The sequence below is a fragment of the Fibroporia radiculosa genome (assembly GCF_000313525.1).
Source record: "Fibroporia radiculosa TFFH 294 genomic supercontigs, scaffold2774, whole genome shotgun sequence".
In the NCBI taxonomy this organism is placed as follows: Eukaryota; Fungi; Basidiomycota; class Agaricomycetes; order Polyporales; family Fibroporiaceae; genus Fibroporia; species Fibroporia radiculosa.
Genome location: NW_012133364.1, coordinates 37,816 through 62,786, shown reverse-complemented (window position 1 = coordinate 62,786; position 24,971 = coordinate 37,816). Strand labels below are relative to the sequence as shown.

General features: G+C 50.6%; 8 protein-coding genes across 8 annotated transcripts; 2 read left to right on the top strand and 6 right to left on the bottom strand.

Moving 5' to 3' along the window:
• Positions 1-2,020: 2,020 nt before the first annotated feature.
• Positions 2,021-2,764, bottom strand: FIBRA_04279 (uncharacterized protein; the record flags this gene model as incomplete). The annotated part of the gene is made up of 3 exons (XM_012326092.1): positions 2,021-2,126; positions 2,191-2,433; positions 2,487-2,764. 3 exons carry the CDS (start codon positions 2,762-2,764, stop codon positions 2,021-2,023), a joined length of 627 nt encoding a protein of 208 aa, XP_012181482.1.
• Positions 2,765-3,953: 1,189 nt separating this feature from the next.
• On the top strand, positions 3,954-4,593 carry FIBRA_04278 (uncharacterized protein; the record flags this gene model as incomplete). Its single annotated transcript, XM_012326091.1, has 3 exons — positions 3,954-4,181; positions 4,240-4,475; positions 4,527-4,593. 3 exons carry the CDS (start codon positions 3,954-3,956, stop codon positions 4,591-4,593), a joined length of 531 nt encoding a protein of 176 aa, XP_012181481.1.
• Positions 4,594-5,357: 764 nt separating this feature from the next.
• FIBRA_04277 (uncharacterized protein) lies at positions 5,358-8,854 on the bottom strand (the record flags this gene model as incomplete). Its single annotated transcript, XM_012326090.1, has 10 exons — positions 5,358-5,771; positions 5,822-6,021; positions 6,074-6,455; positions 6,509-6,709; positions 6,759-7,217; positions 7,269-7,493; positions 7,551-7,760; positions 7,810-8,094; positions 8,147-8,443; positions 8,504-8,854. 10 exons carry the CDS (start codon positions 8,852-8,854, stop codon positions 5,358-5,360), a joined length of 3,024 nt encoding a protein of 1,007 aa, XP_012181480.1.
• Positions 8,855-9,224: 370 nt separating this feature from the next.
• On the bottom strand, positions 9,225-10,930 carry FIBRA_04276 (uncharacterized protein; the record flags this gene model as incomplete). The annotated part of the gene is made up of 6 exons (XM_012326089.1): positions 9,225-9,398; positions 9,454-9,694; positions 9,747-10,207; positions 10,266-10,289; positions 10,339-10,776; positions 10,841-10,930. The coding sequence occupies 6 exons, from the start codon at positions 10,928-10,930 to the stop codon at positions 9,225-9,227; spliced, it is 1,428 nt and encodes a 475-aa protein (XP_012181479.1).
• A 1,125-nt stretch (positions 10,931-12,055) lies between these two features.
• Positions 12,056-12,536, bottom strand: FIBRA_04275 (uncharacterized protein; the record flags this gene model as incomplete). The annotated part of the gene is made up of 2 exons (XM_012326088.1): positions 12,056-12,364; positions 12,420-12,536. The coding sequence occupies 2 exons, from the start codon at positions 12,534-12,536 to the stop codon at positions 12,056-12,058; spliced, it is 426 nt and encodes a 141-aa protein (XP_012181478.1).
• A 747-nt stretch (positions 12,537-13,283) lies between these two features.
• FIBRA_04274 (uncharacterized protein) lies at positions 13,284-18,465 on the top strand (the record flags this gene model as incomplete). The annotated part of the gene is made up of 15 exons (XM_012326087.1): positions 13,284-13,486; positions 13,547-13,973; positions 14,036-14,591; positions 14,646-14,755; positions 14,807-15,568; positions 15,619-15,824; positions 15,875-16,047; positions 16,101-16,429; positions 16,485-16,600; positions 16,666-17,084; positions 17,152-17,291; positions 17,346-17,352; positions 17,408-17,584; positions 17,633-17,763; positions 17,803-18,465. 15 exons carry the CDS (start codon positions 13,284-13,286, stop codon positions 18,463-18,465), a joined length of 4,419 nt encoding a protein of 1,472 aa, XP_012181477.1.
• A 311-nt stretch (positions 18,466-18,776) lies between these two features.
• Positions 18,777-20,442, bottom strand: FIBRA_04273 (uncharacterized protein; the record flags this gene model as incomplete). Its single annotated transcript, XM_012326086.1, has 9 exons — positions 18,777-19,064; positions 19,121-19,356; positions 19,411-19,628; positions 19,679-19,739; positions 19,804-19,923; positions 19,985-20,149; positions 20,204-20,218; positions 20,272-20,314; positions 20,368-20,442. The coding sequence occupies 9 exons, from the start codon at positions 20,440-20,442 to the stop codon at positions 18,777-18,779; spliced, it is 1,221 nt and encodes a 406-aa protein (XP_012181476.1).
• Positions 20,443-21,408: 966 nt separating this feature from the next.
• Positions 21,409-21,818, bottom strand: FIBRA_04272 (uncharacterized protein; the record flags this gene model as incomplete). The annotated part of the gene is made up of 3 exons (XM_012326085.1): positions 21,409-21,571; positions 21,644-21,682; positions 21,742-21,818. 3 exons carry the CDS (start codon positions 21,816-21,818, stop codon positions 21,409-21,411), a joined length of 279 nt encoding a protein of 92 aa, XP_012181475.1.
• Between the last annotated feature and the right edge of the window lie 3,153 nt (positions 21,819-24,971).

Sequence of the window (24,971 nt, the reverse complement as noted above, 5' to 3'; positions counted from 1 at the left end):
CAACAGCGGCAGCTCCTGCCACGTCCGACCTGCGGTCGGTTGCTTCGGAGCTCCCGTCTACATAGTGCATAGCTACAGAAAAACCAAACACTATCGATAGAACAACAGCGAATATGAAACACGCAGTGTCTCGTACTCGTGGTCCAAAACCGTCACGGTAGAACGGCTACTCCTCCTCATACCTATCACAGTAGCGGAGTGATCGCACCCGGATAATAAAGTCCTACTCCCGCATGCTGCTGCTGCCGCGGTCGACTGCCGGAGTAGCAAGCGGGAGGAGCAAACGACAGAGCAACGCGCTCGTAACAACATGATAAGCACGATTGCTTCACTACTTATTCTGAATACATAACAGTGTACCTAGTGGGCCTTATTACTCAGAGATGCAGATGCTGCAGAAGTTGGGAGAGCGCAAGAGGGTACATTTTCTGAGATCAAGTGAGATAATTGCAAGAAGGATATGATAACACGCAAGTTGAAAGAGCGGGAAGCGGACGGCAGAAGCCGTGTCCCAAACGGGATATAGGCTGAAAAGGAAACCATGCTTATTTATAATAGAAGATGATTTTGGAATATAAAAGCTCAAACAGGCTTCCTCAACGAACATAGTGACAAACTAAATTGAGTGACAAACTAAATTGTTCAAAGTCATCCATCCCCTCAAATCAACGCAGCGAATGTTCCTCCAAGACACAACAACAGCCCAACAACGCCAACAAAAGATCGCACACTCTCTGCCCCGCTTGAATGCGTAGACCCAGTATTACTCGCGGTTGTCGATGCCGATTCTATAATGGTGGTGGGTACGGATCCCAAGCTGAAGACAGTTACACCGGCATTCTGCGTGGAGTTCGAGCAGGATAAGTCCGCAGGAATTTGGTAGTCTTCCTTCAGCGTGACGTCCGCACACTACGATGATATAGCATGAGCATCCGAGAAGAATTATATATCTGATAACACCTGCCTGGTACAATTGACCGTCACCCCCGTCGAATATCCACTGAAGTGTAACATTTGAACCGTTTTGAACCCCTGGAATGTTGGCTGCGCTAATATTTATCGATGCGCAGAAGTTACCCTCGCCCGAAGTCTCGAAGTCTGACCGCTTGATGTTGAGAAGTTGGCGAAATTATCCGGGTCAGGAACGGTCGAAATTATCACACCCACTGAAAGGGTAGGCATGTGATGAGTAATTAGAGTCATAGTAATTAAGATCAGGCTTCGAACTCACGAATCCAAAGAGGATGTTCGGAAATTAAAGAATAGAAGCCACCGTTCAAGGGAAAGGTCGTACGGTTGGTTGTGACCTGCCCATAATTGTCTATTAAGAATTACAGTCATCGTATACAAGATTTCTAACTTGTATTGGAATTTTGAAACTCACCACAAAAGTACAACTCATTCTCCATGACGAATGGACCCCTCGGTCCAGGGAACTGAAGGTGGAAAAGCCGAGGCAGCAGCCAGAAGGCTACCCAGGAAAAGGACGGAGGTAAAAGTATGCATGTGAGTGATCGCCTGCAAAAATTATGAAGACTTTTGAAGTCTGGACGCTACAGAGAAAGGAGCGTTGGAAGGCAAACTGCCTAAGCATTTGAATTTATTAGGGGGGGGAGCATGCTGGCCGGGTAGCGTGATGAAAAACTTCTTTCACTCATATTTGTTTGTGCTTGACGAATGCTCTTGGCGCGATGGGATCCGTCGCGTAGCATACGTTCATCCAGCCTGTTCCTTGATAGAATATGTAATGTTCAGCCAATTTGAGACCCCTCAAAATCCACGAATTGGTAGTGACCCCGCCTTTGACAGCACGGCAAGCAACTTTGCTATGCAATCTAATTGCGCTACTAGTACTCTCTTTGTCCTTATGCGGCGCTCCGACATCTGCCGGACGCATACGAGAGGAATGATTAGTGGATGCGGTAGGAATATTATCTGAAACGGCACGCGGCGGGTATTCCAATGCACAAAGGAGGTTTAAATCAATCAAAAGCGTCTTTGAACGCATTTGCTATATAAATCAGTGCAGTAAATGTCCATCTCCTCCTCCTGCCATCCTACCAAACAGAATTTCGCCGATACCCAGCCCAAGTATAATTGATATGATGAAGGCAGCTTGGAAAGTCCTGTGGGAACGAACGGCCGTAAGTATAATACTCGGGAACTGAGCGCCATCAGTATGAAACCCACATGACTGCTAGCATCAGTGCGTAGGCCAATAAAGCTTGGAAAGCATAAAGAGCACCACGTGGAATATCGTGAGACCAGATGAAAGGCTCGATGGTACGCAGAGAGCGTTTGAAGGAGAAGGGTGAGTGCAACGCTTTGTCGGACAGTGAGCTTGCATGAACCTCTTCAATATCAGCCGCCTTTTCGTCTGAAGTTGATGCCGGAGAATCGGCTGAAAGTGCGCCTTGCATATAGGCTAAAGTCCTGTCGAAAAGATCAGATCCTCTCCGTCTTGATAGTGAATCAGCCAGCAATACCTTTGTCGCCAGTGGCATACGAGCAACAATCTCATTGCAGAAACCCATCGCTCGAATATAGCAAGTGCAACAAGGCCTATGCAGGCACCTGCGATGGCACCATGGGACGAGGGCGTCCACGTCTTGAACAAAAGATTCTCGCCACCGGTGAAGTGAAGGTACGGAGTCATGGTGTCCATCATCATCGACATTCCAGACGGCATGCCAGTCGACATGCTAGACGCACTTGTCGCTGTAGAGCTCGCCATAGACATCGACGAGGACATTGGCATATCCATGATTGGCGTTTTCCAGTTAAAAAAACGGCAGGAAGGACGTCGACGATAAATCGCTGCAGGGAATATATGTTCGGGAAATGCCGCCAGGAACAAATACAAACAAGCAAAGCAGGTGGCTGATACCAAATGACGCTCATTTGGTATCAGCCACCTGCTTTGCCTGTTTGTATTTGTTCCTGGCGGCATTTCCCGAACATAGACTTATGCAAAGGTCTTGGAGAAGAGCGTCTTCAGGTGAGGATTATCGAAGATAAACAATAGGTTGGGTATTTAGGCGAGAAAAATCAAAGTCAAGGCCAAGCGCAAGCAGAGCCTGCAGCCAACAGCAGACGGCCAGCCAACCCTATTGAAAGCTCTCCTGTGCAGTAAGTCAATACCAGTCGGAGGTTATTGCATCGCCGGATGAGGCATAAATAAAGACATGTCAATAAATAATCACGATGCAATATATTACCTGTAAATCCGAGCGACCGGGTTGGAGGGAGGGGTTCAGCTTCAGAGAACTACGCTCGCACTTCCCCCCGCCCAGATCGCAGATCTCGAGACATGGTATGATGAGCTTACCATCGTCACAGGACAAACATTATTTTCAAGCTATGCAGCCATCCACAGCTTTGAGGGCGGTAAGGAACACCGATGTGGACAAAGGAGGAGTTCATACACGGACTGAGAAAGGATGAACGACGAAGATAGTTGAAGTTGAAGTAATGGCGAGCACCGATGTTTACATTAGTTCCTGTTCCTATGCGCAGACGATACGGAGAAAAGGCCAGGTCGAGTTTGTTGAGTACATCGCTTCCACTTGGCCTGACCGTTTCCCCGCATGATAAACGCAGAACGTGGCCCAGAGGCAACGAGAAAACCCGGACAGACGAGGAACCCAAGGAGAGGCAAACGGTGACGGTGGGCGGCAGCGAACGAGGTTGGAGAGGAGAGACGAGAGGCTTGAGACAATTGTGCGCTGGCCAATAGCAATTTCCCGCAGTACAGGTCCCCGAACAGCGGACGACCTCTGGCCACCGCGCGGTCAGGCATCACGTGGACATCCGTCTTACGCCATCTTCGCGTCGCAAGTCGCGCCTAATTATCGGCCATAGCACCTGTCCTGGGATGGTTTCCGCATAACCGCTATCCTCCCTTGCCACACACATATTAGCTCAACAACGCTTATTTCCTCATTGAAAATATCATGTTTCGCATAGCTCTCAGACGAACCACTGCCACCGCTGTAGCGGGTCTTGCGCGGTCGAGACAGGCACCCAGCGCCAGGCTCCTTCATCCCCAGCGCACCGTTCGGTTTGAATCTACCGCGCCAAAGTCTGAGTTCAAACAAGCTGTGGACGAGTTGCGGCGCGACTGGGATGCCAAGGTAGTTTCCTACGAAGAGCTCAAGCCGTTGACTCTACAGCCTAGCCCAGTTCGTAATCATACTGTCCGCCCCTTCCCGGTCACTGATCATCGGCGTCCTGCGGTAGGACAAGTACCTTATCGACGTCCGTGAACCTGACGAAGTGCGTTTGGGATCCATCCCCTCGGCAGTGAATCTCCCGCTCTCCGTGCTTTCGGGTTCGCTTCATCTAGACCCGGTTATATTCCAAGAGAGGTTTGGTTTCCAGAAGCCTGGGAGGGACCAGGACATCGTGTTCTACTGCCGTAGTGGAAAACGTGCGTTCACGGCTTGCGACATCGCGAAAAGGAACGGATATACAAAGTATGTTAACATTCCACCTGGCACCCTCAGACACTGTTCACACTCCCCCAGGCTTGCCAACTACGAAGGCTCCTGGCTCGATTGGACAGCCCGTGAAGGTACCGGACAGTCTTCGTGAAGTGTTCACTACGACATTATGTTACAATAAATTACCCTTTGGCTGTTGTTTCGGATCGTGGAACGTATTCTTTAGTCCCCAGTCGTCTTGGAAGTTGGACCGACGTTGAAAGGCGTGCTGTGGCGACCACGATACATCACAGCGGTATTGTATATATGGTACACACCAAGTCAACCTTCGGAAATAAAGTAGCCGTGACTTTCATGAGAGCTTGCAACGTCTGCTCAGCATCCACACAATATACATATCTCCGGCTCACTAAGTCAGAACAATCAGGTAAATCGAACTGTATACGGCGCGGAGACCAGCCCGCCGCTGCAGGCACAAGCCTCTTCGTATAGTACAAATGTCGTCGCATGTAACACAGCGACGTAATAAGTAGAATGACTGGACGAGTGATCAGCGCAACATGTGTTGAAGCAGGACAAACAAAAAACAGAGTGGGCAAGTCTAGTAGATCAATATAGAGTACGGTGGAGGTTATGTGAAACAGACACGACGGAGACAGATGATGATGCAGTATGTGAGAACAAACGTAGACGCGACATCGCGACGCTGTGCGCGCAGTAGTGCCAGAGATGAGATTTAGTGCAAAAAGGAGAGAAACCGGAGCTAGTCCGCTGACACCGACTGTCCGTTGAGATCTTTACTACATGGAAGATGAAAGCGGAAATTCATTTTGGAAATACGCGCATTGTAGATGAACGTATTCTGATGAGGCACCAGTCCTGCAATCCGTGTCATCGAAAATTTCTCAAGCGCACCTAAAGACCTAGGTTCGAGATCACTCTCGTCACTTCGTCCATGCCTTCCTGATCCATCACAAGCCCTCCTCGACCGAGATGCGCAGAGCCAGAGGCAATACCACTTCGGCCACCTACGGGTGGACCATATACGCTGGGGAACGATGGTGCAGTCGCAGAGATGGGGCTTGAGCTTCCACCAGTACCAGTTCCCGTACCAGTAGCAGTGTCGGGCGAATCTGGGCGAGAGAGGCCTGACGGTCGAGGCACTTCGTTGATACGAGTCAGAGAGTAGGTGAGGTCAAGCGACTGAGCACGGTTGGTCAACGAGCGTGGCTTCGATAGCTGATCCTTGAGTTTCGCTTCCAACAACGAATCTGAACCTCGCTTGAGTGCATCCTCGCTGTGCCGCGTACGAGAAGGAACACCGGAGCCCTATGCACAATGTCAATACTCATCATGAACGCATTCTAACGTCGACTTACGATCGGTGGCAGAGGTGTCCAGTAGTCGGCGGACGGCCCAGGTACATAATTTGGCTGTGGATCCAGATCTTCCTCTTCTTCGACGTGGTAGATGTAGGAAGGAGAGTTATTAAACAAGGCCTTGACATCTGGAGACGAGCTTGCGAGTCGGAGCCGCCTGTCAATCATGGCCTCTGACGGGCGCCCGAGGTCGGCGGAATCTACAAGACATGAGTGAGGCATTGGCGAGAATAAGACAATACCGTGACCTACTTTGATGACGGGTTCTAGCCGTAGACAGGACTTTGCTGTCGAAGTGCGGGAACGCATCGGTAAAGGAGTCTGTCCTTTGGTGCGTGCGTGAAGTCGCCGAGGGATAGATATGAGCATTGTGACTGATCAGGAACTGCTCGAGCATTTCGCGAGCGGTAATCATGAGATCGCTGTTGCTTCGCTGGCATCGGAATTTAAACGAGCATTCCGAAGGAGAGTCTGATCCTGTTCCAGGGGACGATGGCTTGACATTGGCGGAAATGACCACTTGGTACTCACGCTTGATCCGGTCGGTGAAGGTAACAAAATCAGCAGATGCGGAAATGCGCGAAAGCTCAGGGTGCGGGGGTACAGCCATGTCCGCCTCAAAGGGAACATGATCCTGACCGAACGAAGGTCAGTCACTACAAGGGATGTTGTTCCTCTGTAACTCACCAAAAGCATAGCTGCAGCAATATGAACTTGGGACTCTGGCCCAAATATAGAGATAAGATCTGAAGCAGACTCTTTGTCCGGGAAGTGGAACGTCGAATTGGTCTTAGTCTCGATATCCTGAATGAAGATGCCCTTCTCGCCGAGTAAAATACGGTGATATTTTCGTGGAATAGAGACGCTCTCATAGATATAATCCTTATCCTAGAATATATGTAAGCGACAGCTTAAAGAGAAAGGCATGTTTACCAACCTTCGGATTGACAAGTTCCATGACAGATTGCTTCAAGTTGTCAAGGTTTATAGCGTTCTTCGCAGGTGTTCTTGCTATGACATTGTCCTCGTTGTCATTATAGCCCCCCATCGCAGCAAACTCCTCTGCATTTGAAAACTTCACGTATACACCATACTTCTTCATGATTCGCTGGATGCTCCGCCCGCCCACTCCAATGATGCGCTTGTGATATGCCTCAGGGACGTGGAAAGAAATCTCGGCCGGAAGTTCTTCTAGTAATAGGCCAAGACCCTGAATCACTGATAGGTCATTGCCAGCGATGTCGATGAGAAAATTATGGTCGTTGAAGGTCTCAAATTTGATTTTCACGTTGGTGGTTTGCATGATCTTGTTAATCTTGCCGTTCTTCTTGCCACTAATGAACTCGCGGTGTTCGTTGGCGAGCTCGATTTGAAAGCGTATCTCGTGATGAAATTGCTACAAAAGCCGCGTAAACATAGGACACACACAATCGCAAGCCCTTCGTACCTTGACAACGTCCAATTCCAAAAGCATAGAAACCGCGGCGCGTACTTCCTGCTCTAGTCCGTGCATCTCGAAATTCATGCCCTTGAAGACGACCTCCGAGCCGGTAGCATAGGATACTTGCTTCAGAATGGTCGTAACCTGGGTCGCGGTCAAACTTGCGCTTGGCATGAGTACGTTGTATTGCGCGGGAAGAAGCCACAACGAAGAAATGTAAAATTGACAAGCCTATGACCAAAACGACCTCTTAAGCAAAACTAGACCTCAGAGGGGCTCGCCACGTACCAGCTGCATAATCGAACGAATGGTCCTCTGAATGTTCACTCTGTTATCTCCATATACAGTGATCAAGCTCGTTGAGCTGCCGATAGGAGGAAACTGAATGAACGTGGCATTATCACGCATCAAGCTTTTCAGATCATCGGCGCGTTCGGTAAGCATCCAATCCATTTTGCGTGGAAGTAGAGCACTGTCCCTCGATAGAAGCTGCTTGCTCTAACGCATGGTTGAGTGACACGTTGCAGCCGAACATGCAGATTCATACCTTGGTCAACGAAACCTGATAGAGCATATCGCGTGCCCGCTGGACACCGAAGAACTCGCCTGTAATCCAGATAGTGTTCGCCAAAGATTTCGTGAACTGTGACGAAGGGGAGGAATTGGCGCCAGACTGCCCGACTTCAGGGCCTACAACACCCAGTAAAGGAGACGGGAAGTATATGTTCGTGGCAGTTTCCTTCTCTATAGACTGTATGACGTCTCGCTTCCTACCGGCAACTACATTGTGGAGTGTACGGTCGACCTCGCAAGTTTCAGCATGCAGACCGCTCTATTGCGCAGCAAGATGAGTTCTGGGCAATATGCGCAGTATCGCCACGCACCATTTCGTCCAACATCACTAACAACCGGACGCGCGCAAGCTCCACTGAATCACTAGTACCAGTTATAACAAGTTCACAGACACGTTCAGTCTCTAATCCAGACCAACCAGCACTACTGCTGATGCCATCCGGAAGGCTACGTGTGGACAAGGAAAGGGCGCTATTGACAACCGCAATGTGCGCCAGCGTTTGCGACGCTATGTCGTCAAGGCGGCGGCGGACCTCAGGTTTCAAAGCCGGCTTCGACGATGGAGAATCCAATATATCTGAGCGCGCCGCCTTGATGCTGGAACGAGTCTGTCGCATTGTTGATCAGAAAAGGGCAAAAAGGAGACACGAGCGTGATATGAAGCTTACTGGGACTGGACATTCCGTCAAGATGAGGCCCTTGGCGAGCATGACTTGCTGGTATGCTCCGGAAATCTGAAAGCTCCAAGACCTGCCTTGGTCGGCAGGGGTAAAGGAAATATGGACACCATGGCGCCCCATGGCCATGACGACGAGCCTCTGGACGGCATCGTAATCGGGAGGAGACACAGTCCCCTGAGGGTCGGAAAGATTATTGTTGTGAGCGTACTGTTGGAGTTGAGAATATGAATCGACGCGTCTGAGAGAGTCGGACGCGGCAGAGAAGTCGATAGAGGAGGCAGGGGAATGAGTGGGCCGTGAACGACGCGGATACGTAAAAGATGTGGTGTAGATTTCCATTGTCCTGGTGGGCGAGAACAGATGCGAGGAAAATACAGGAAAGATGCGGGGTGGGAGTTAGAGAAACAGGGAGGGTATGGGGAGGTCTGGGGTATGGACAAAGTGGTATCCGGGAGGGCCCCACGCAGCCTCAGAAAAGATAAGAAGGAGGCTGGCCGATGAGGAGAAAACAAGGAGAGACACCAAGAGTGCGTATAGGAGGAGGCCGAAACAAAATGACCGCAGACGCAGCGCTCCCGCCCAGGCGGACTTTGAACCCCCTGACAAATCGGTCCCGCCCGACGCGATCCTCTCGGCGCACAGCCGCCTCCTCTCCTCGACGGCCCAATGCTCATTAATATTTTTTTGCAAGAAAATACACTGAACGGTGCTACAACAGATCGAAGCCCTCCACTGGCTGCCACTCGTCCTCGATGCTTTGAAAGTCAAACAGCTTCGAGTAGCACTGCCGCCCCGGTGTCGAAAAGTGCTCGTAGGGGTTGCTCTCCTGCAGTTTCTCCCCGCACCGATAGCAAAAGTGCTGCTTGCACTTTGCGCACGTCATCTGCCATTAGTGACAAATCAGCACCAGATACGCCCAGACAATCCCCGCCACGTACATGGTTGCACCCCAGCGACTTTTCTACATGAACATGGCAGCTCGGACACGCCATTGTGCTCTGCGCGAGCCACCGCTCGTTCGCCCGTTCCTCCTCATACCTTGCCACAAGTTTTCGGATGTTTTTTGGCCCGAATCGCCGCTCCATCACGAGTCGCCCGGGAGAGCCTTCTGGCAGTGCAAGGTATTCCAGCACGAACGTCTCCGTCACCGAGATCGGACAATCAGAGAGTGGTCCGTGCCTGCGGCACAACTTCAGAAACTAATTCCGGTTCACTATCTGAGCCCACCTACCATGTACGTTTGCAATATGCGCAAAATGAATAGTCGCAATCTGGGCATGTCCGCAATCGCTCCCAGCCGGTCCCTTCCTCAACGTTGTTTCCCTTGGGGACTGGTCTCTGGCAGAATGACATGGGGCAGTGAATGATGGTCGGATCTGCTGTGATTGTTAGCGCCACCGTCATCTCGCTACCAGCAGACTTGCCTTTTTCAAGCTCGCGCTTCTCTCGTAGCCATTTCCATCGCCGAACCTCTTCCTCTGTAACTACTCTTCGCACCTCTTCCTCATTTGCCTCCCGTCCACTTTTGATGCATTGCGGGTCTGGACAGCCCACGCGCCCAATGTCTCCCTCCGTGATGCACAGCTTCCAAAAGTCCTCCAAGCAAGCACGACAGAACACGTGTGAACACGACAGGAGGATGCATCGCGCGCCCTTGATGGACGTGAGGCAGACCTCACATATATACGATGTCTGTGAGAATCGAGTCAGCTGTATTGACTTGTCGTATGCCTCGAGGATTGGAACCAACACATGTGGCGCTGGATGTGGTATTCTGCGCTTTTTTGTCAGCGCATTGACACAGCCAACGGTTGTACGGATACATGCCGGATAACTTCTTCCCCGTCCACAGTTGAGACAAGATCCAGCGCTGCAAACAACTCGCCTCCGCGGATCCATTCAACCCAAGCATACAATACTCCTTCCCCATCCTGCCACATTTCTAGCAGCTTCTTCTGCAATTCCGAGTCCAGACCAAGCGTGAACCACGAGTGAGTGGCATGTAGTGATGCAATCACCGGCGGACGATACGGGTAGGAGGGCGGCAACAGCACGTCTAGTAGCAATGGGGGCAATGTAGACAGCGACAAGTGCGAAGGTCCAGACCGGCTAGCACTTGATGCACGCAGAGTACCATTCGCGGCAGGCAAGCTACGATCGCTGACTACGGCGATAGACCTCGGCTCCAGGAACTCGATGGGTATCTCGAGCTTGACATTGCCATTGGCCATGTCACTGGATACACATTCCGGGTATATGGACTAGGTGAAGCGTGTGCATTAGCAAATGACAGTCTGAGCAAACAATAATGCACAAATCTGGCACCTCCAAAACTTCCCATTCCTCCTCTTGCAAAGACACGCACTCTGTGAGATATTCTTCGTCCAGTTGATCCGGGCGTCTCAATGCTGCCATCGAGAGCGGTCGTCTTGCTAGATCAGAGTAGTATGCAGGTATAACGCAAACAGCTGACACTGTCGATGGATAAGGCAGACGGGTGCTCTTTGTCATTTGGATCAGTCCGCAAAGTGATCGGCAACACTCGGCACCACTCCGGACCGGATTGCTCGGACCTGCTCCGTAGTTGGGGCACCAAACCTCAAGCTCAAGACCCAGCCTGGAAAGCCGGTACCATTATGCTCACAAAGTCTATCGTATAGATTCAAAAACGTGTGGGAGGGTGGGATCCTGAAGTCGAAAACGAGATTGACAGTCCTAAATAAAGAGCAGTTGTCCACTCAATTGCCGAAGTGATATTACTGGATGGCACGTTGCTCTGCGAAGGGTCACTGGCATGTGAGGAAACGACATCCAGTTGTACCTAATTTCAATAACCTGAATAGAATACAAGCGTATCAAAATAGCAGATGAGTATTGCGGAACCTTCAAATACAAGGAGCAGCAGGCTGACTCGAAGGTTCCTGTGGAGCGCCACAATCTCGAGCGAAATCGCGTGGCGGTTCTCCGGCATTTTTAGTGTATTTGCGTCCAGATAGCATTACTTATGACTGAGCGTGCAGACTATGGGAGGGAACAAGAATGTCCGAATACGGATGAGCGAGAACAAAGATTGTCCCTTTGAGTGGAGTGCGGCCGACCCCAAGCCTCAGGTTAGGGTTATCATCCAGCCGAACTCTGTACTTTTTGCCAGAAGCGGATGGTGTCTCTAAGCAAGGTCTAGGTGCATGAACGAAGAAGATGTGAGAAAGTAATTCTGGAGTACTACTAATGTATTCTAAAATGCTGTAAGCAAAAATACATAGTAACAGCTGAGTCCGAGCGAATTAGAGTTGTCGAAGGAATGTACACCAGTGATACTCAGTACAACCAATCAGAGCTTGAGCTGGCCGTGGAACCCCAATGAACCCAAAACATGGATGACAGCATAAAACCCGAATAATGTAATGTAAAATAACACGCCGTGCTCAACAGCGGTATAAACTCCTCGTGTGGACTATCTTCTCACGTTGCGGTCATCCGTATCGGGGACTCTTCTCTACTCTGGACAGACTACCCTGTTCACGGATGCAGTGTCCGACATCAGTAGCGCTCTCCCAGAAAATCGATGAACATTACCACAGGCAGCAGCAAAGCGTCCTCCAGACTCCTGACGATGATTATCGCCCAATCATGACAGGTAGACTCATTCGCGCCGCGCTTCTTGTTATGCGAGTTCACCAGTTCTGTAGCTGTTTCGCTGTACATCTCGAGAGCCCCGAGCACTTGGTCATTGATTTCGCCTAGTAGTAGCTTTCCCGCATAAGGTGTAGTTCCATGCTTGCTGGTCAGGTGGACCCGGCGAACAACTCGCGGCTGATATCGACCCACACCGGCGCCCTCCGTAAACATCTGTGGCAGTCATTCAGTTAATGCTGTATTATGCGGCCGACATGTCTTGTCTGACCTCGTAAAATGTCGCGTACGCCTGTTCATGGGCTTCATACGTGACCGCCAATGCCCAGTGTCGCGGGGTCGATTTTGTCGCAGAGTCATACCATACAAGCCACAAATATGCAACCATGACCTGAAAGTGACTGTGATCGCGTCGATGAGCGACTATACGGAGGCAGGAAGGAGGCACTCACCGAGGATGCGCAGGATAAGTAGATAGGTGTGCTGTGGACCTTGTTCCCCTGTGAGTGGAGAGTCCGAGCCCGTTCAACTGCCCTATAAGCCGTTGTTACACGGAGCGAACACGAGGGAAACTCGAAGCATTGACTGAGCAGTGGATGATCGAGACTGTCTAGCAGCAAGCCGCTCAAAATGCCACCATCAAGACACACGGCGCGGGAAGGATGAGCGTCGGGTGCACGCTCTGAACAAGGGAGGGTCAAGGGCGAGGGCCAGAGACTGTCAGGACAAATGAGCCTGAGGGCCGCGGTCGGATAGAGACCGTTCTAAGGACCAGCTCGGTACGCTGCCTGGCGGCACGTGCCACCCTTGCCTATCCCGGCACTCTCGCGGCAGTCCAAGTTTCTTCACTAGCGACTTCGCGCCAGGTTCCTGTCTTCTCGTACCCTCACCTCAGGGCCGTGCTGACCTTCATCTCTCACGGCCCTTGTACCTAGCGGTTCTCCAAGGCCTCGCTCTGCGATCTTTGTCAGAAAACAACGTCTGCACGTTTGCTGGCCTCGACGGCGCGGTGTATGGTCCTGGAACCATCCATACAGCGCACACGGGGGCTGCAAATTCCGCAGCTAGTTACTATACTTGCTTGTGCGTAAACTCCGTGACAGACGGGATCACTAGCTTCGCGCTACCGTCTAGAATGGCCGCATCTCGCTGTGGTTCGGTCCAGGACTTCATTCGAGCGCTCAAGGCTCCCTCTGATCCTCCTCGCTTGGACAGCTCCCTCAAGATTGAGCTCGCACGGGAAGCATGGGAAGATGCTACTTTCCATCTTCCAAACAAAGGCGAGGTCATCGCTGATTGGATATTGACGCGTCTATTGAAGGATAAGGTGAAGGAGGGGTAAGTGGTCTTCCTATGGACATTACGGAGATACTGGTCATCTAATATACGCATGCACAGGCATGCGAACCCGTTGTTGGATTTTCGATTCTGGAAGCTTCTAGCAGACGTGCTGACATCCTCCAAAACTGTATACGTGAATGCGAAATTTACTCCAGTTACCATCAAATCATGGCTCCTGCCTATACTGAACCGCACTCCCATTGCTCCTATAATTTCTGGCTATTTCACAATGTCGCACCTTGTGGACCATGATACTCTGCCGTTGACAACTCTTGTATCCCAGTGCATTGTCGTGTTATGGCCTTTGGCTGCATCAAAATTTAGTCCGGAGATGTTACTGGAGTGCCTCGGGGCTGTTCTTGCATATCTAGGCAAAATTCATTTGGATCGTCTCGGTCATTCCCAGAAAGCTATCGGTACTGTTGCATCACTGATCGCATCTTCGTATCGGACAGCACTCAGCAACTCGGCCGCCAAAAAAAAGGTACCAAACTTCCTGTCTGATCCGACCACATATGAACATTGATATCCCGGGCCACTTCTTAGCTGTACGCAGCGTTCTTGCAGCACCATATTTTTGACTGGCTGCAATGCATCAAACCCGGAGTTGACAGCCAACAGTGGCACCAGTCTCTCGCCTCTGAAATATTCGTCACAGGCATCGAGACATTTTTCAATCTCGACATTCTCCGGGCTTTGGACGACAAGAAATGTGACGCCACCTTCAAGGAGACTTTATTGAAACTATCTGTGACGTCGCCTAGTGCTGTCATTGATGTTTTCCCATCTCTGTATCAATCCTTCATGCAGTCCATCAAACGCTACAAAGGGGCGCTATTTGGTCAAAGTTCTGGGCGGGCTGTGTCTACTGGTAACGCAATTGTGCAATTGCAAACGGCGGGGATGGCGTTCCTTTCCTGCTTAGATGAAGTTATCACTTCTGCCAGCAGCACACAACATGTGTTAGTATGGAGGACGAGAGTTGAACTCCTCGCCATAGTTCACAACGAGAACTTGTATAATGCAGACGATGAGGACGCCACGCGTACTTTGAGACATATTGGCGAACTGGCCATCGCCGCTTTGGCGTCGCCTGACGATAGTAGGTCAAATTCTCAGTCCCTCAAAGTCCTCAATATTGATCTGAATCGATCAGACCATATGCCACAGGTTCCACTTGCTCTAGAGGCACTGTCCGCATTAACGCGCGTGGACTATGATATCATGTCTCCCTCATTTTCGACTATTTGGTCAAGAATTGCTCTGGTATGATCCTTCCGGTAGTTACAATGCAGCAGAGCTAAAAATTGTCCACAGATTCCAGATACTCACTCAACAGCTCTTCCATACTTGGATCTTCTTCTTGAATATCATATGAAGACTCGGACCATACCAAACTTCATATATAGCTGGACCGATGCGTTCTCGGTTCAATATTTGCGAAGCAGTCTAGAAGATCCTCAACACGTGTACCGACTCGTAGCTTCCAGTCCTCTATTTTGTTTTCCCTACCTAGACCGGTTGTCAAAGGCGATTCATGGTTTCGTTACTCCTGGTCAGATAAAGGAACTCGCGGACAATATGATCCAACGATTGTACTCCCTATTTAAGGAGTTCCGAGAGCTCGATAAGAAGCGCACAGCGGACGATGGAAGAGGGCCGCGGAAAAGGCGCAAAAAGGACCTGGAAGTTACACCCGTGATTGGAGGCGATTCTACGCCGGATTTGATAGCTGTGACATTTAGTTTGTCAGCTAGAGCGGCCGTGGTGGTTCTAAGCTCTCTCCCTATGCATTCAACTTCGGAAGAAATTCGAGAAGAAACACGAAATTCATTCAGAGAAGCATGTACAGCATTGGTTCCTCGTGCGCTGAAGGGTGCCTCCAAAGCCATGAGCACGGACGACCGGCGCAGTTCTTGGGGGTGGCAGATGGTCGCAACAGCATCCCTGCGTGTATATCATTCTCTTGCTGTGATCCGTCAGTTACACCTTAATTTGCGCTGCGATCAACATGTTTTCCGCGACCTAATCCTTGCATCGGAATTGGACGATGTAGTCCCCGAATATATGCTGGAAATCGTAAGACTCCTTCTTTATCGCAAATTTGCTTCCTAAATGATATTTCTTAGGCCCGTGTGCTTCTGGGCGAAGCCGCCGATGGCGTTATCGAGCCAGAACTCATCTTTGATGGGCTTCTGCACCACCTGGAGCTGCACCTGCGTTGCAGTGTCAGTTGGTCCGGCAGGACGCATGATTTGACTCCAGCCGCAGGAGAGCCCCAAGCGGTTCTGGCGTTATTCCAGCTACTACTTACCAGGTGGTTGCCGTTATTGGAGTGAGCCCGTCGATCCATGATAAAAGGATACTGCTTAAATTTGGAGACAGGTCGTCTGCATCAACTAATCAAATATTGCGACTCGTAAAGCTTATGTTGGAAGTTGATGTCCGTGGACCTCTACTCGACGGCACAACCTCATCGCACCGGGTTTTAACTGTCAATACCGCGTTCGTTTCGACGCTGCGCAACGCTGAATTATGGGAATTGCAACGTGTCAGAGGTGGGTTCTCCCGAGCTGAGAATTTGGTTCAAGTACACATAAATTTCTTTCAGATGCTTTTGTGGGCCAATTAAACGAGTACACTGCAGTATTGGAGAGTGTCGATTTAGCTGAGCTATTAATTGATCCTAAGGCGATGGTAGCGCGAGTGTCACAGACAGAATTGACAAGAATATCGTCGGTCTTCGAGTTCCTCTTGTATGCCCCCGATGAATACTTTTCGCGTAACTCTCGTGCCAATTTCTTACGAAAAGCGCTAGTCTCTGATGTTCTTTTGCGTCGACAAGACGAGATACTCGGAGAAAGAAGCATGCGCTCCCTTGTAGGGGTTCGAGAATTTACCAGGCGAATGTATACACATCTTGGAACTATAGACCATCCGGTATGTCCCAGTTTTTTTTAAACCTCCTAGTAAGTGTTGAAATTTGGAAATGTAGGCGGCTAAGACGTTTTGTGATTACCTGACTGACTCCACGCCATCGGCTAGCCATTATGATGGACACGAAGATGAGTTAGTTACAGTCACGATGAAGATTATTGGCATGTACATGACGTATGTTTTCTCTTTATGTATTGCGCATCCTCCAGTGCACTGACATGATCAATATCTTCTCCCAGATCTTTCTTAATACATGCTCGGGCTGGTTATGAGAATACGGCTCTGGAAGTCGTGCAGTCATTTTCAATTTATTTAAGCATTCCAGTCCAACAACGGCCTCCTTCGCATCTGATCCGTGAAAAGTCCATTCTGCAATTCACAAGCACATTGACGTCCTCCCATCATCTCTCTCAGTACGCCTTGATCCCTACATCTATCAAATACTATTTGATTCTCATCAATGAGTTTAGTTTCAACGAAACGTTCATGTCAAAACTACTGGAACTGTATGAGCGCATGGTCGCTGTATTTTCATTGGAAATGAATGTACTGTCAAGGAAGGCCTATTCGCACCCGGTCGCGGACGTACTCTTTCGGAACCACTTCCTTCGTGCTTGGTCGTGCACCCTTGACCTCGGGCGATGGCTGAGTGCTCGCAGTGAGTCAAGTGCTCAGCTCTACTTTTGTTCTTTCACGTTCGCCGACATTCCACCCCCGTGTACAAGCTTTTGACTTGCCAATTTTCGGACACGTCCTCGTCGGACAGTTGCTGGAGAGAGCTTCCAGTTTAAGCAACGATGATGATTGCCTTGCCGTATTGGATGTAGTTCTTGCGGAATTGCAAATGGCTGATGAAAGCCACCACGTACGTCTTCAGACACTATGCGCGGCTTATCTGGTATTCTGTCGCATCTGCAAGTATGAAGGTAAGTTTGATCTTATTCTGAAATGGTCAATTCAGAAAGTATCATCGTGCTTCAGAATTAGTGAGACTCGACACTCGTTTATCCGGAGCTTGCAAAACACTTCTTGCCACACATTTCTCCTACCTCCTTGACTATGTCTTTGAAGCACTATCAGTTACCGATGATCCCCGGGACCAAGACGCCGCGAATTTAGTTCATTTCTCCACTCTACTTTTACACAGTTCTCCCGAAGGTAATTATTAATCGTGTCGGCGCTTCTTGGATTAATGGACTTCCGCAGGAACTGCAAAGTTAACGCAGAACTTTGTAACAAAATTCCTCCACTTGTGCGCTGATCAGCCTGAATATCTTGCATGTCCACCCTTACGTCGTGAAATCCTTAAATTTATGAGCCGTCAATTCAACGACAAGGTAAAAATCCGTCGACTTCTTATCTCCTGTACTAACTAGACTTCTAAGCCCGCGTCAATTAGGCCTGCAGATTTGTCAAGTCTCTGGTCGATAATCGGGTTTCTGCTCTCAGAATCAGAAGATCATGCTGCTACAACCGATCCAGATGTCTTCCATGAGATTGTGTCGATCATTAGCGCACTTATTCGCCTCCGTCGTGACTTAGTCGTGAACACACTCCCTCATCTGGGCTTCGTTCTCTGCCAGCTCACGAAATGTCTCCGTGCCATCCGCCCACATCTGGGAGCGAAACAGACTAAACTAGTCATGAACACGCTCCCGAGCTGGATTAGCGCGAATAAACCCCTTTCTGCGCATGAGAGCAAGGCGCTCGCCCGGCTCATGACAACCTTAGCTGTAAAAACGCTTGTGCGCACGTACGAAACGGGCGATGCGCAGAAGGCAGAATCGCTCGCGCGGCCTTTCTCGAAGCACGCAGCGTACGTTCTGACAGCATACACAGAGGCGGTGAACGATACGCTGTGCCACGTCGCAGCGCCGGTCCGCAAGGAACTCCACTCGGGGCTGTTTGCGTTATGCGAGATGTTGGGAGAATACAACCGCGACGCACTGATGGTATCGGCGCTGGATGCGGACGGTAAGACAATAATGAAGGCGCTATGGAAGGACTACGAGAAGGAGAGGTATATGGGACAAGGATGAGGTCCGCCAGATCATTGTCAGTCATTAAAAGTATCTTACTTCTCTGCCATTACCACGGGCCCATAAGCCGATGAGGTTATTGTAAGATGTATATGTGATCAACGATTTGTTCAGCATAGATGCAGTACAAGAAAACGATGCTTTAGCCTGTCGCGATGGGTTGAACATACGAGACGTTATACATGATATGCGGGATCTCTACCATTACTGATAATTTACGCAGTCTACAGGTCTACATATGCATTTCTCGCACTGAACTTCCAATTTGAGATTTTCTCTAGTGTGCTGTATACTTTGTTGCCTCTAAGTCATCACTCCTTCTGTAGCTTCGCGACGTCCGCCTGCGCGACCTTGACATAGATATTGGTATTCGCACGGCCGTTTGGCTGACCTTTCTGTGCCGACGGATCAAAGCCTGCCGCCTTCTTTTCCTGTGCCAGCTCTCGGACGAGCGCGAGGAAGTCGTCAATGGTCTCTTCGGTCGTCTGAATGTGCACAACGAGGCGCGAGCCACCAAGCTTGATGGGGCTTGCAAGGCTGCCCGCGCGACTCACGATCTCAGCATAGCTGACGCCAACGGGCGAGGGGTCGTAGAAAACCTGTGGTGAGCGACTGTAAGCGAAAACGCAGACGAGTGCAGACTAATAATGCAAACCATGCAGGTCTCAGCGCGGCTGGTGATCTTGACACCGATCTCCTCGAGGCCAACCTCCAGTTTGCGTGCGAGGGCATGGACGTCCAGCAGCTTGGCAAAGTTGTACGTGAGTGCATAAGCGGCAGCGGCAGCCATAAAGCCAGTTTGCCGCATCCCGCCACCGAACATCTTTCGGAACCACCTCGCACGAGTGATGAATGCCTGGCTGCCGACGAGGCACGAACCAATTGGTGCACCTGAGATACGACGATTAGAATGTAGTTCTTCAGGTTAGGCGTAAAAGAACTGACCGAGACCCTTGCTGAAGCAGAGGCTGACTGAGTCAAACGGATCACATAAATCCTTGATAGAAGTTCCGGTCTCTGCTGCTACATGCCAGATACGCGCGCCGTCAAGATGCATTATGATGCCGTTGCTATGCGCATAATCTGAAATTGCGATAACCTCCTCTTGTGGGATGATAGTGCCGTTCAAGGTATTCTCGAGTTCGATTATTGCAGTTGGGCAGCTATGGTATGTCAAATCGTGTATGTCAAGGCCAGCGCATCTAATACATACCTGTGCACGTCGGAGCTAATGACAACGTTATTTTGGACATCCTCAAGAGTCAAGTGATGTCCTATAAGACGGCCGTCAGGAACTCGCGGAAGATAGTGCCCGTGACGGCAGCACTCAGTACTAACCGTTGGAAGGAAGCACGCATTCAAGTTGTGCACCGGAATGGAACGCAGTTCCGCCCGCTTCATATCTAAACGCCCACGTATGAGCACATTTCTTGCTTATAGTGAGATGACAGTACGCGCCTAGCAATATGTGCCCGGTTATCACAAAGCACCGAATATGGGGGCTGCTTGAGGTGCGTACGGAGCGCAAGCTGGTTAGACATGGTGCCAGAGGGGACAAAGAGGGCAGCCTCTTTTCCGGTCAACTTGGCCATGTGCGTCTCAAGAATTTTGGTGCAGGGCTCATTGTAGACGTCGTCGCCGAGAGATGCCCGCACAGCATATGCGTACATGTCCTCCGTAGGTGCTGATTTGGCAATATAAGGAAGTTACAATTTGAGTCGCGAGGAATGAAGCGGACCTGTGATAGTGTCGGCTGCAACCTGTCTCAGCGACTACGTCTGCGCATGAAAGTGGAGGGGTATTTACAGACGAAGCTCCGGGACACATCCCTCAACCATTTTGCGTTGTCCTGTCGAGGTTGCGTTGGGCCAGTTACTCAAATCAAAAGGCAATATCACTGACCGCATCTTGTGTCTGAGTGAGAATGTCAATTTTGACCTCGTCGATAATCTTGGCTTGCGCAGCGATAGAAGACATAGTGCGAAAGGAGATATGTTGGACTGCCGCCTGAGAAGATAACGGATGACAGATGTAACTGGAGAGAGAGCAAAAAACACGCAAATGAGTCACCATGCAACTGACCGGAGTAGAGAGATTTTTATATACCTGTTAAAGGGGAATTTGCATGTTTTTCCCGGGTCCCTGAGAGTCGGCCATTCTCAGCCAGATCGATTGTCCGCGGCCGAGAGCTCAGCCACGTCCGGCCCGCACAGCCGGTTCGATCGCCGTGCACGACAAGCGCCCGCGCACAGCTTCATCGTACTTACGTCCGTCCAACTTCCTGTCTCTTTGCTTTCTCTGGTTTCGGGCGTGTGAAATGGGAAACGTGAGCTGGCTTGCTTTTTTATTATTATCTTTTATTATCTTGCTGATCAGATCGCCAACGTCGCATCCAGGGTGCAAAGGCGGCTCAGAAGAGAGAGAGAAATTCTGCAAAGGCGGGATCCGCAGCTAAGAGCCAGACAAAGACCAACCAGGCGGCCTTGAATATAATCTGTCAGACTTGCAAGCAGACATTTGTGAGTTTTGTATCATGTTCTTCTTGTCGTTCAGCTCAATGACGTGCCTCGTTAGTTATTAACCACTCGTGCACCTGCGTCAGTCCTGACACCGTGCTCTGGTCCGCCAACACTGACATTCGCGTTAATCCCACCAGGCTAGAAGAACATGCACAGAACAAGCACTCCAAATCTATGGCCGAGTGCTTTCCAAACAGCGGGAAATGACTAATGACGTGCAATCGCTTGTTCTCATATTCATGGATGTTGAACGATGTCCTGCATGTACATCTCACACTTAATTGCAGGCCCGATGCATCTCGGACAGTCTCTCCAGCGAGTGAGGACTCCTGCCATGAAGCATATTATTTGAATATAAGGATAATTCCTCTCCACCGTGGCAGCTTTATTCACCAGCGCCGCAACCAGCAATCATGCACTGTCCTCATAGCGAGCCAAATGCGCTCTGGCTGCCTCCGCCTGCAGCATTTGCACCCATGCTCTGTAGCTTCTCGCCCACCCTCTTGTTCACTTCAAAGAATTTCGCGACGCATCTGTCGATGCAGACACTCTCCCCCTTGTTTAGGTCCCCTTCCGCGTACCGAGGACTGACACATTTTGCGTGACATGATCTGTAAACAGTGTTAGATTTGGACAAGTATGTACTGCGTCGGACTGACGAGACAAGGCGGTTGAAAACGTCTGTGATCATGTCGAGCCTGTAATAATTATAAGAACGCGTTGCCAATGTAATCACGCAAATGAATATAGTACACACTCTTGGACTGCCACTTCTACTCTCTCTGGGTTAACGCCAGAGGAAGGCGCGGAGCCAGAACGTCCCAAGAACGACATCTGGAAAAGGATTGCAACGGGAGAAACAAAAAGGTTGTTGGACAGTGTCTAGAAGCGCGATGCAGCGGTCAGCTTTTGGGAAACAGAGAGGTGACGGGGAATCCTGAGCGTGTCGTTCCAGCAAGTCGCCCGCGCTCTTACCGGATTGGGCTAACAGAAAAGTTTGCTCGTGACTGTCGCGTCCGAGTCGCGCCTCTAAGGTTACACTCGCCCGACGCGTTCTGTGCACCACGTCTCCGCTGTGTTCCGTTCAAAGGAAAAGAAACTCCTCAGCACTTCAAGGAATCGCAGAATATGCTAGAGGGAACGCCACTTGCTGTACATCGATGTCGCTTCGTCGATTTCTCGCCGTCTGCTATCACTGCACTCTGCTTTCCCCCTCTTCCACTGCCATTAGTCAAGGGCAAGAAAAAGGTTGCCAGTCGTAAAGCTCTCAAAATCGGGACCCTTGCTGTCGGGCGCGCAAATGGGAACATTGAGCTATGCGAATGGACAGGCTCTGAACAGTCACACCAGGCGCCGCAGGCTTGGGTCGTTAGCAAGGTATGTTATAAAATGCGAGACCAGGCCCGAGGCACTGAGAAGTACATACAGACATTATCGGGGCCGTACCCATCAAAAGCTGACTCTCTTGCATTTACCATCAAGTTCCCCGACCAGGTGGGGGAGAATGAGACACCGGACTGCGCAAATCTCAGGTTGTTCAGTGCCGGGGGTAGCAGCGAACTAGTAGAATGGGACCTCGAAGCAGCATGTATTCGCGTAAGCTTTCCGTCAGCTTTAGATTTGCGTCATGCTTAACGACTTATAGCGGACTGTCAGTTCGCAAGGAGGGTCCATCTGGTGTATCGCGCCGAACCCCGCATCTACCGTGCTTGCCCTCGGTTGTGAAGACGGCGCGATCAGGCTGCTCTCTATCGAGCATGACACTCTCACTCACATCCGGCGACTCGATAGGGTCAAGACCCGCATCCTCAGCGTCGCATGGGGTCCATCTGTTCCTCGGGGTACTAGCAAAGACGGGCAGCTCAATGGTGCGGACAATTCCGACGATGACGATGACGATGACGATGACTGGTCGGATTCCTGGCTTGTCGCTGGATGTGCGGACTCTAGTCTGAGGAAGTGGGACGTGGCGACCGGACGGGTGTTAGATAGAATGGGGACGGATAAAATCCGGGGTGAACGTACGCTGGTGTGGGCGGTCGCTGTGCTGGGGTAAGTGGACTGTATGCGACCTGAGTGTTATGCTCAGAGTGACCTACTATTATTTCGCCTAGTGACGGGACTATCGTTTCCGGAGATTCGATGGGAATAGTTAAATTCTGGGACCCACTTACTTGCACCCAACTAGACAGTTTTTCTGGGCATGTTGCAGACGTCTTATGTCTGGCAGTCAGTCCGGTAAGTCCTATTTCAGTGTTCATTATACTCTGGGGTAACCTAATTCGCTATCAGGAAGGGACAGCTGTATATTCTTCCGGCGTAGACCAAAAAGTTATTCAATACACACATATAAAGGCTTCCCATACTGAAGCATCCTCCTCTCTCCTTGCCCAACCCACAGCTCGTTGGGTACAGTCTACATCGCGCCGCCTTCATTCACACGATGTTCGAGGGCTCGCGATGTGGCCCCCCCACACACCATTGGCCACACCACATCAGCGCAAATTCCCTGTCGATGTAGCACCCATCCTCGCCTCAGGAGGGTTGGACATGTCTGTTGTCGTAACACCTGCTGCCCTCGCCGCGAACACGATCACGAAGGTCATCAATCCTTTGGATACTAGCACGACGGCGACATTTGAGGATTCGTACCACAGGCGGCTTGCCTATTGCTCTGGTCCGTATCACACGAGTGCGCTACATCTTGCACATACGGCACGATTGCTGTTGTGTATGAGGGATGCGAGCATCAGTGTCTGGCGGATATTGAGAAGGCAGAATCCTCTGGATCTACACGAAATTGACGAACCAAGCCCCGATGGAGGGTGGGTGCGGGTACTGGACATGGAGCTTAATGCCCATACCAACCTTGTTACAAGTGCTATTTCTGACGATGGACGATGGATTGCAGCCGCAGATTGGTACGAGACGAAGCTTTTTGAGCTATTGCCAGAGGTCAGTGGTACCGGTGCGGATGAGATGCTCATGTTTTAATACCATCTATATATTCTGCAGAAGAATGGTGATATCAAGCCCCGGCGAATACGAGATTTTACTGAAATCCTGAGCGACCAGCTTCCTAAGTCGACCGTATCAACCGGAGCGTCCTCTCTAATATTCACCCCCGACTCGTCAAAGCTCATCATAGCGACAGCGATGTCGGCATATATCATATTCGTCGATCTCGGGTCAGACTCACGTCCTCCGCACGTCCTGCGCAAGTTCGAACACCACCGCATACGAGACGTCCTCGTTGGTGGTCGTGTAGTGAAAGGGAAGCCATCTCTAGCATCACGCGATGATAACGACCCGGACGTCGAAATGTCCAATGTTACGGCGGAGACATATGAGAACGAAGACTTGTCTTCCTCCAGTTCGCGAGGTACTCTTATCGCGACTATCACGCGTATGGCCACCAGTTCAGACGGTCAGTGGGTTGCAACGACTGACGCACGGCGGCGCACACACATCTTCAACCTCGACTCGGTGCAACACCATACGCAGCTGCCGACGTTCCCATCGCCTATCCATGCTCTCACATTCGACCCCGCAGAGCCGAACGTACTCGTTCTGGGCCTCGCAAATAATACTCTGCAAGTGTACGACGTCGAGGCGCGCACATTTCCCCGCTGGGCTCGGGCACTCTGTAAGGCCGTGCCGCACCACTTTGCCCACCTGCACGATCCTATCGTCGGTGTGACATTCGACCCAGCATCTGTAACCGGTGCGGATGGGAAGGGAAAGCCCGGGGTTGCACCACGCAGTGCGCTCTTTTGGGGCGCGACGTGGTTGTGTAGGGCGAAGCTGGACGAGGCCGCGGGAGAGGGCACGTTTGAGCAGAAACGCCGGCGCAAGGGCGGGATCGCGCCGGCGGACGTGGCGAATGCATCTGCACCGGAGGAAGGTCAGACGCAAAACTCGCAGAGAAATTTCAAAGTTGTAACACACTACCGACCCATGCTGTTTGTTGACTTCATTGATCAGAAC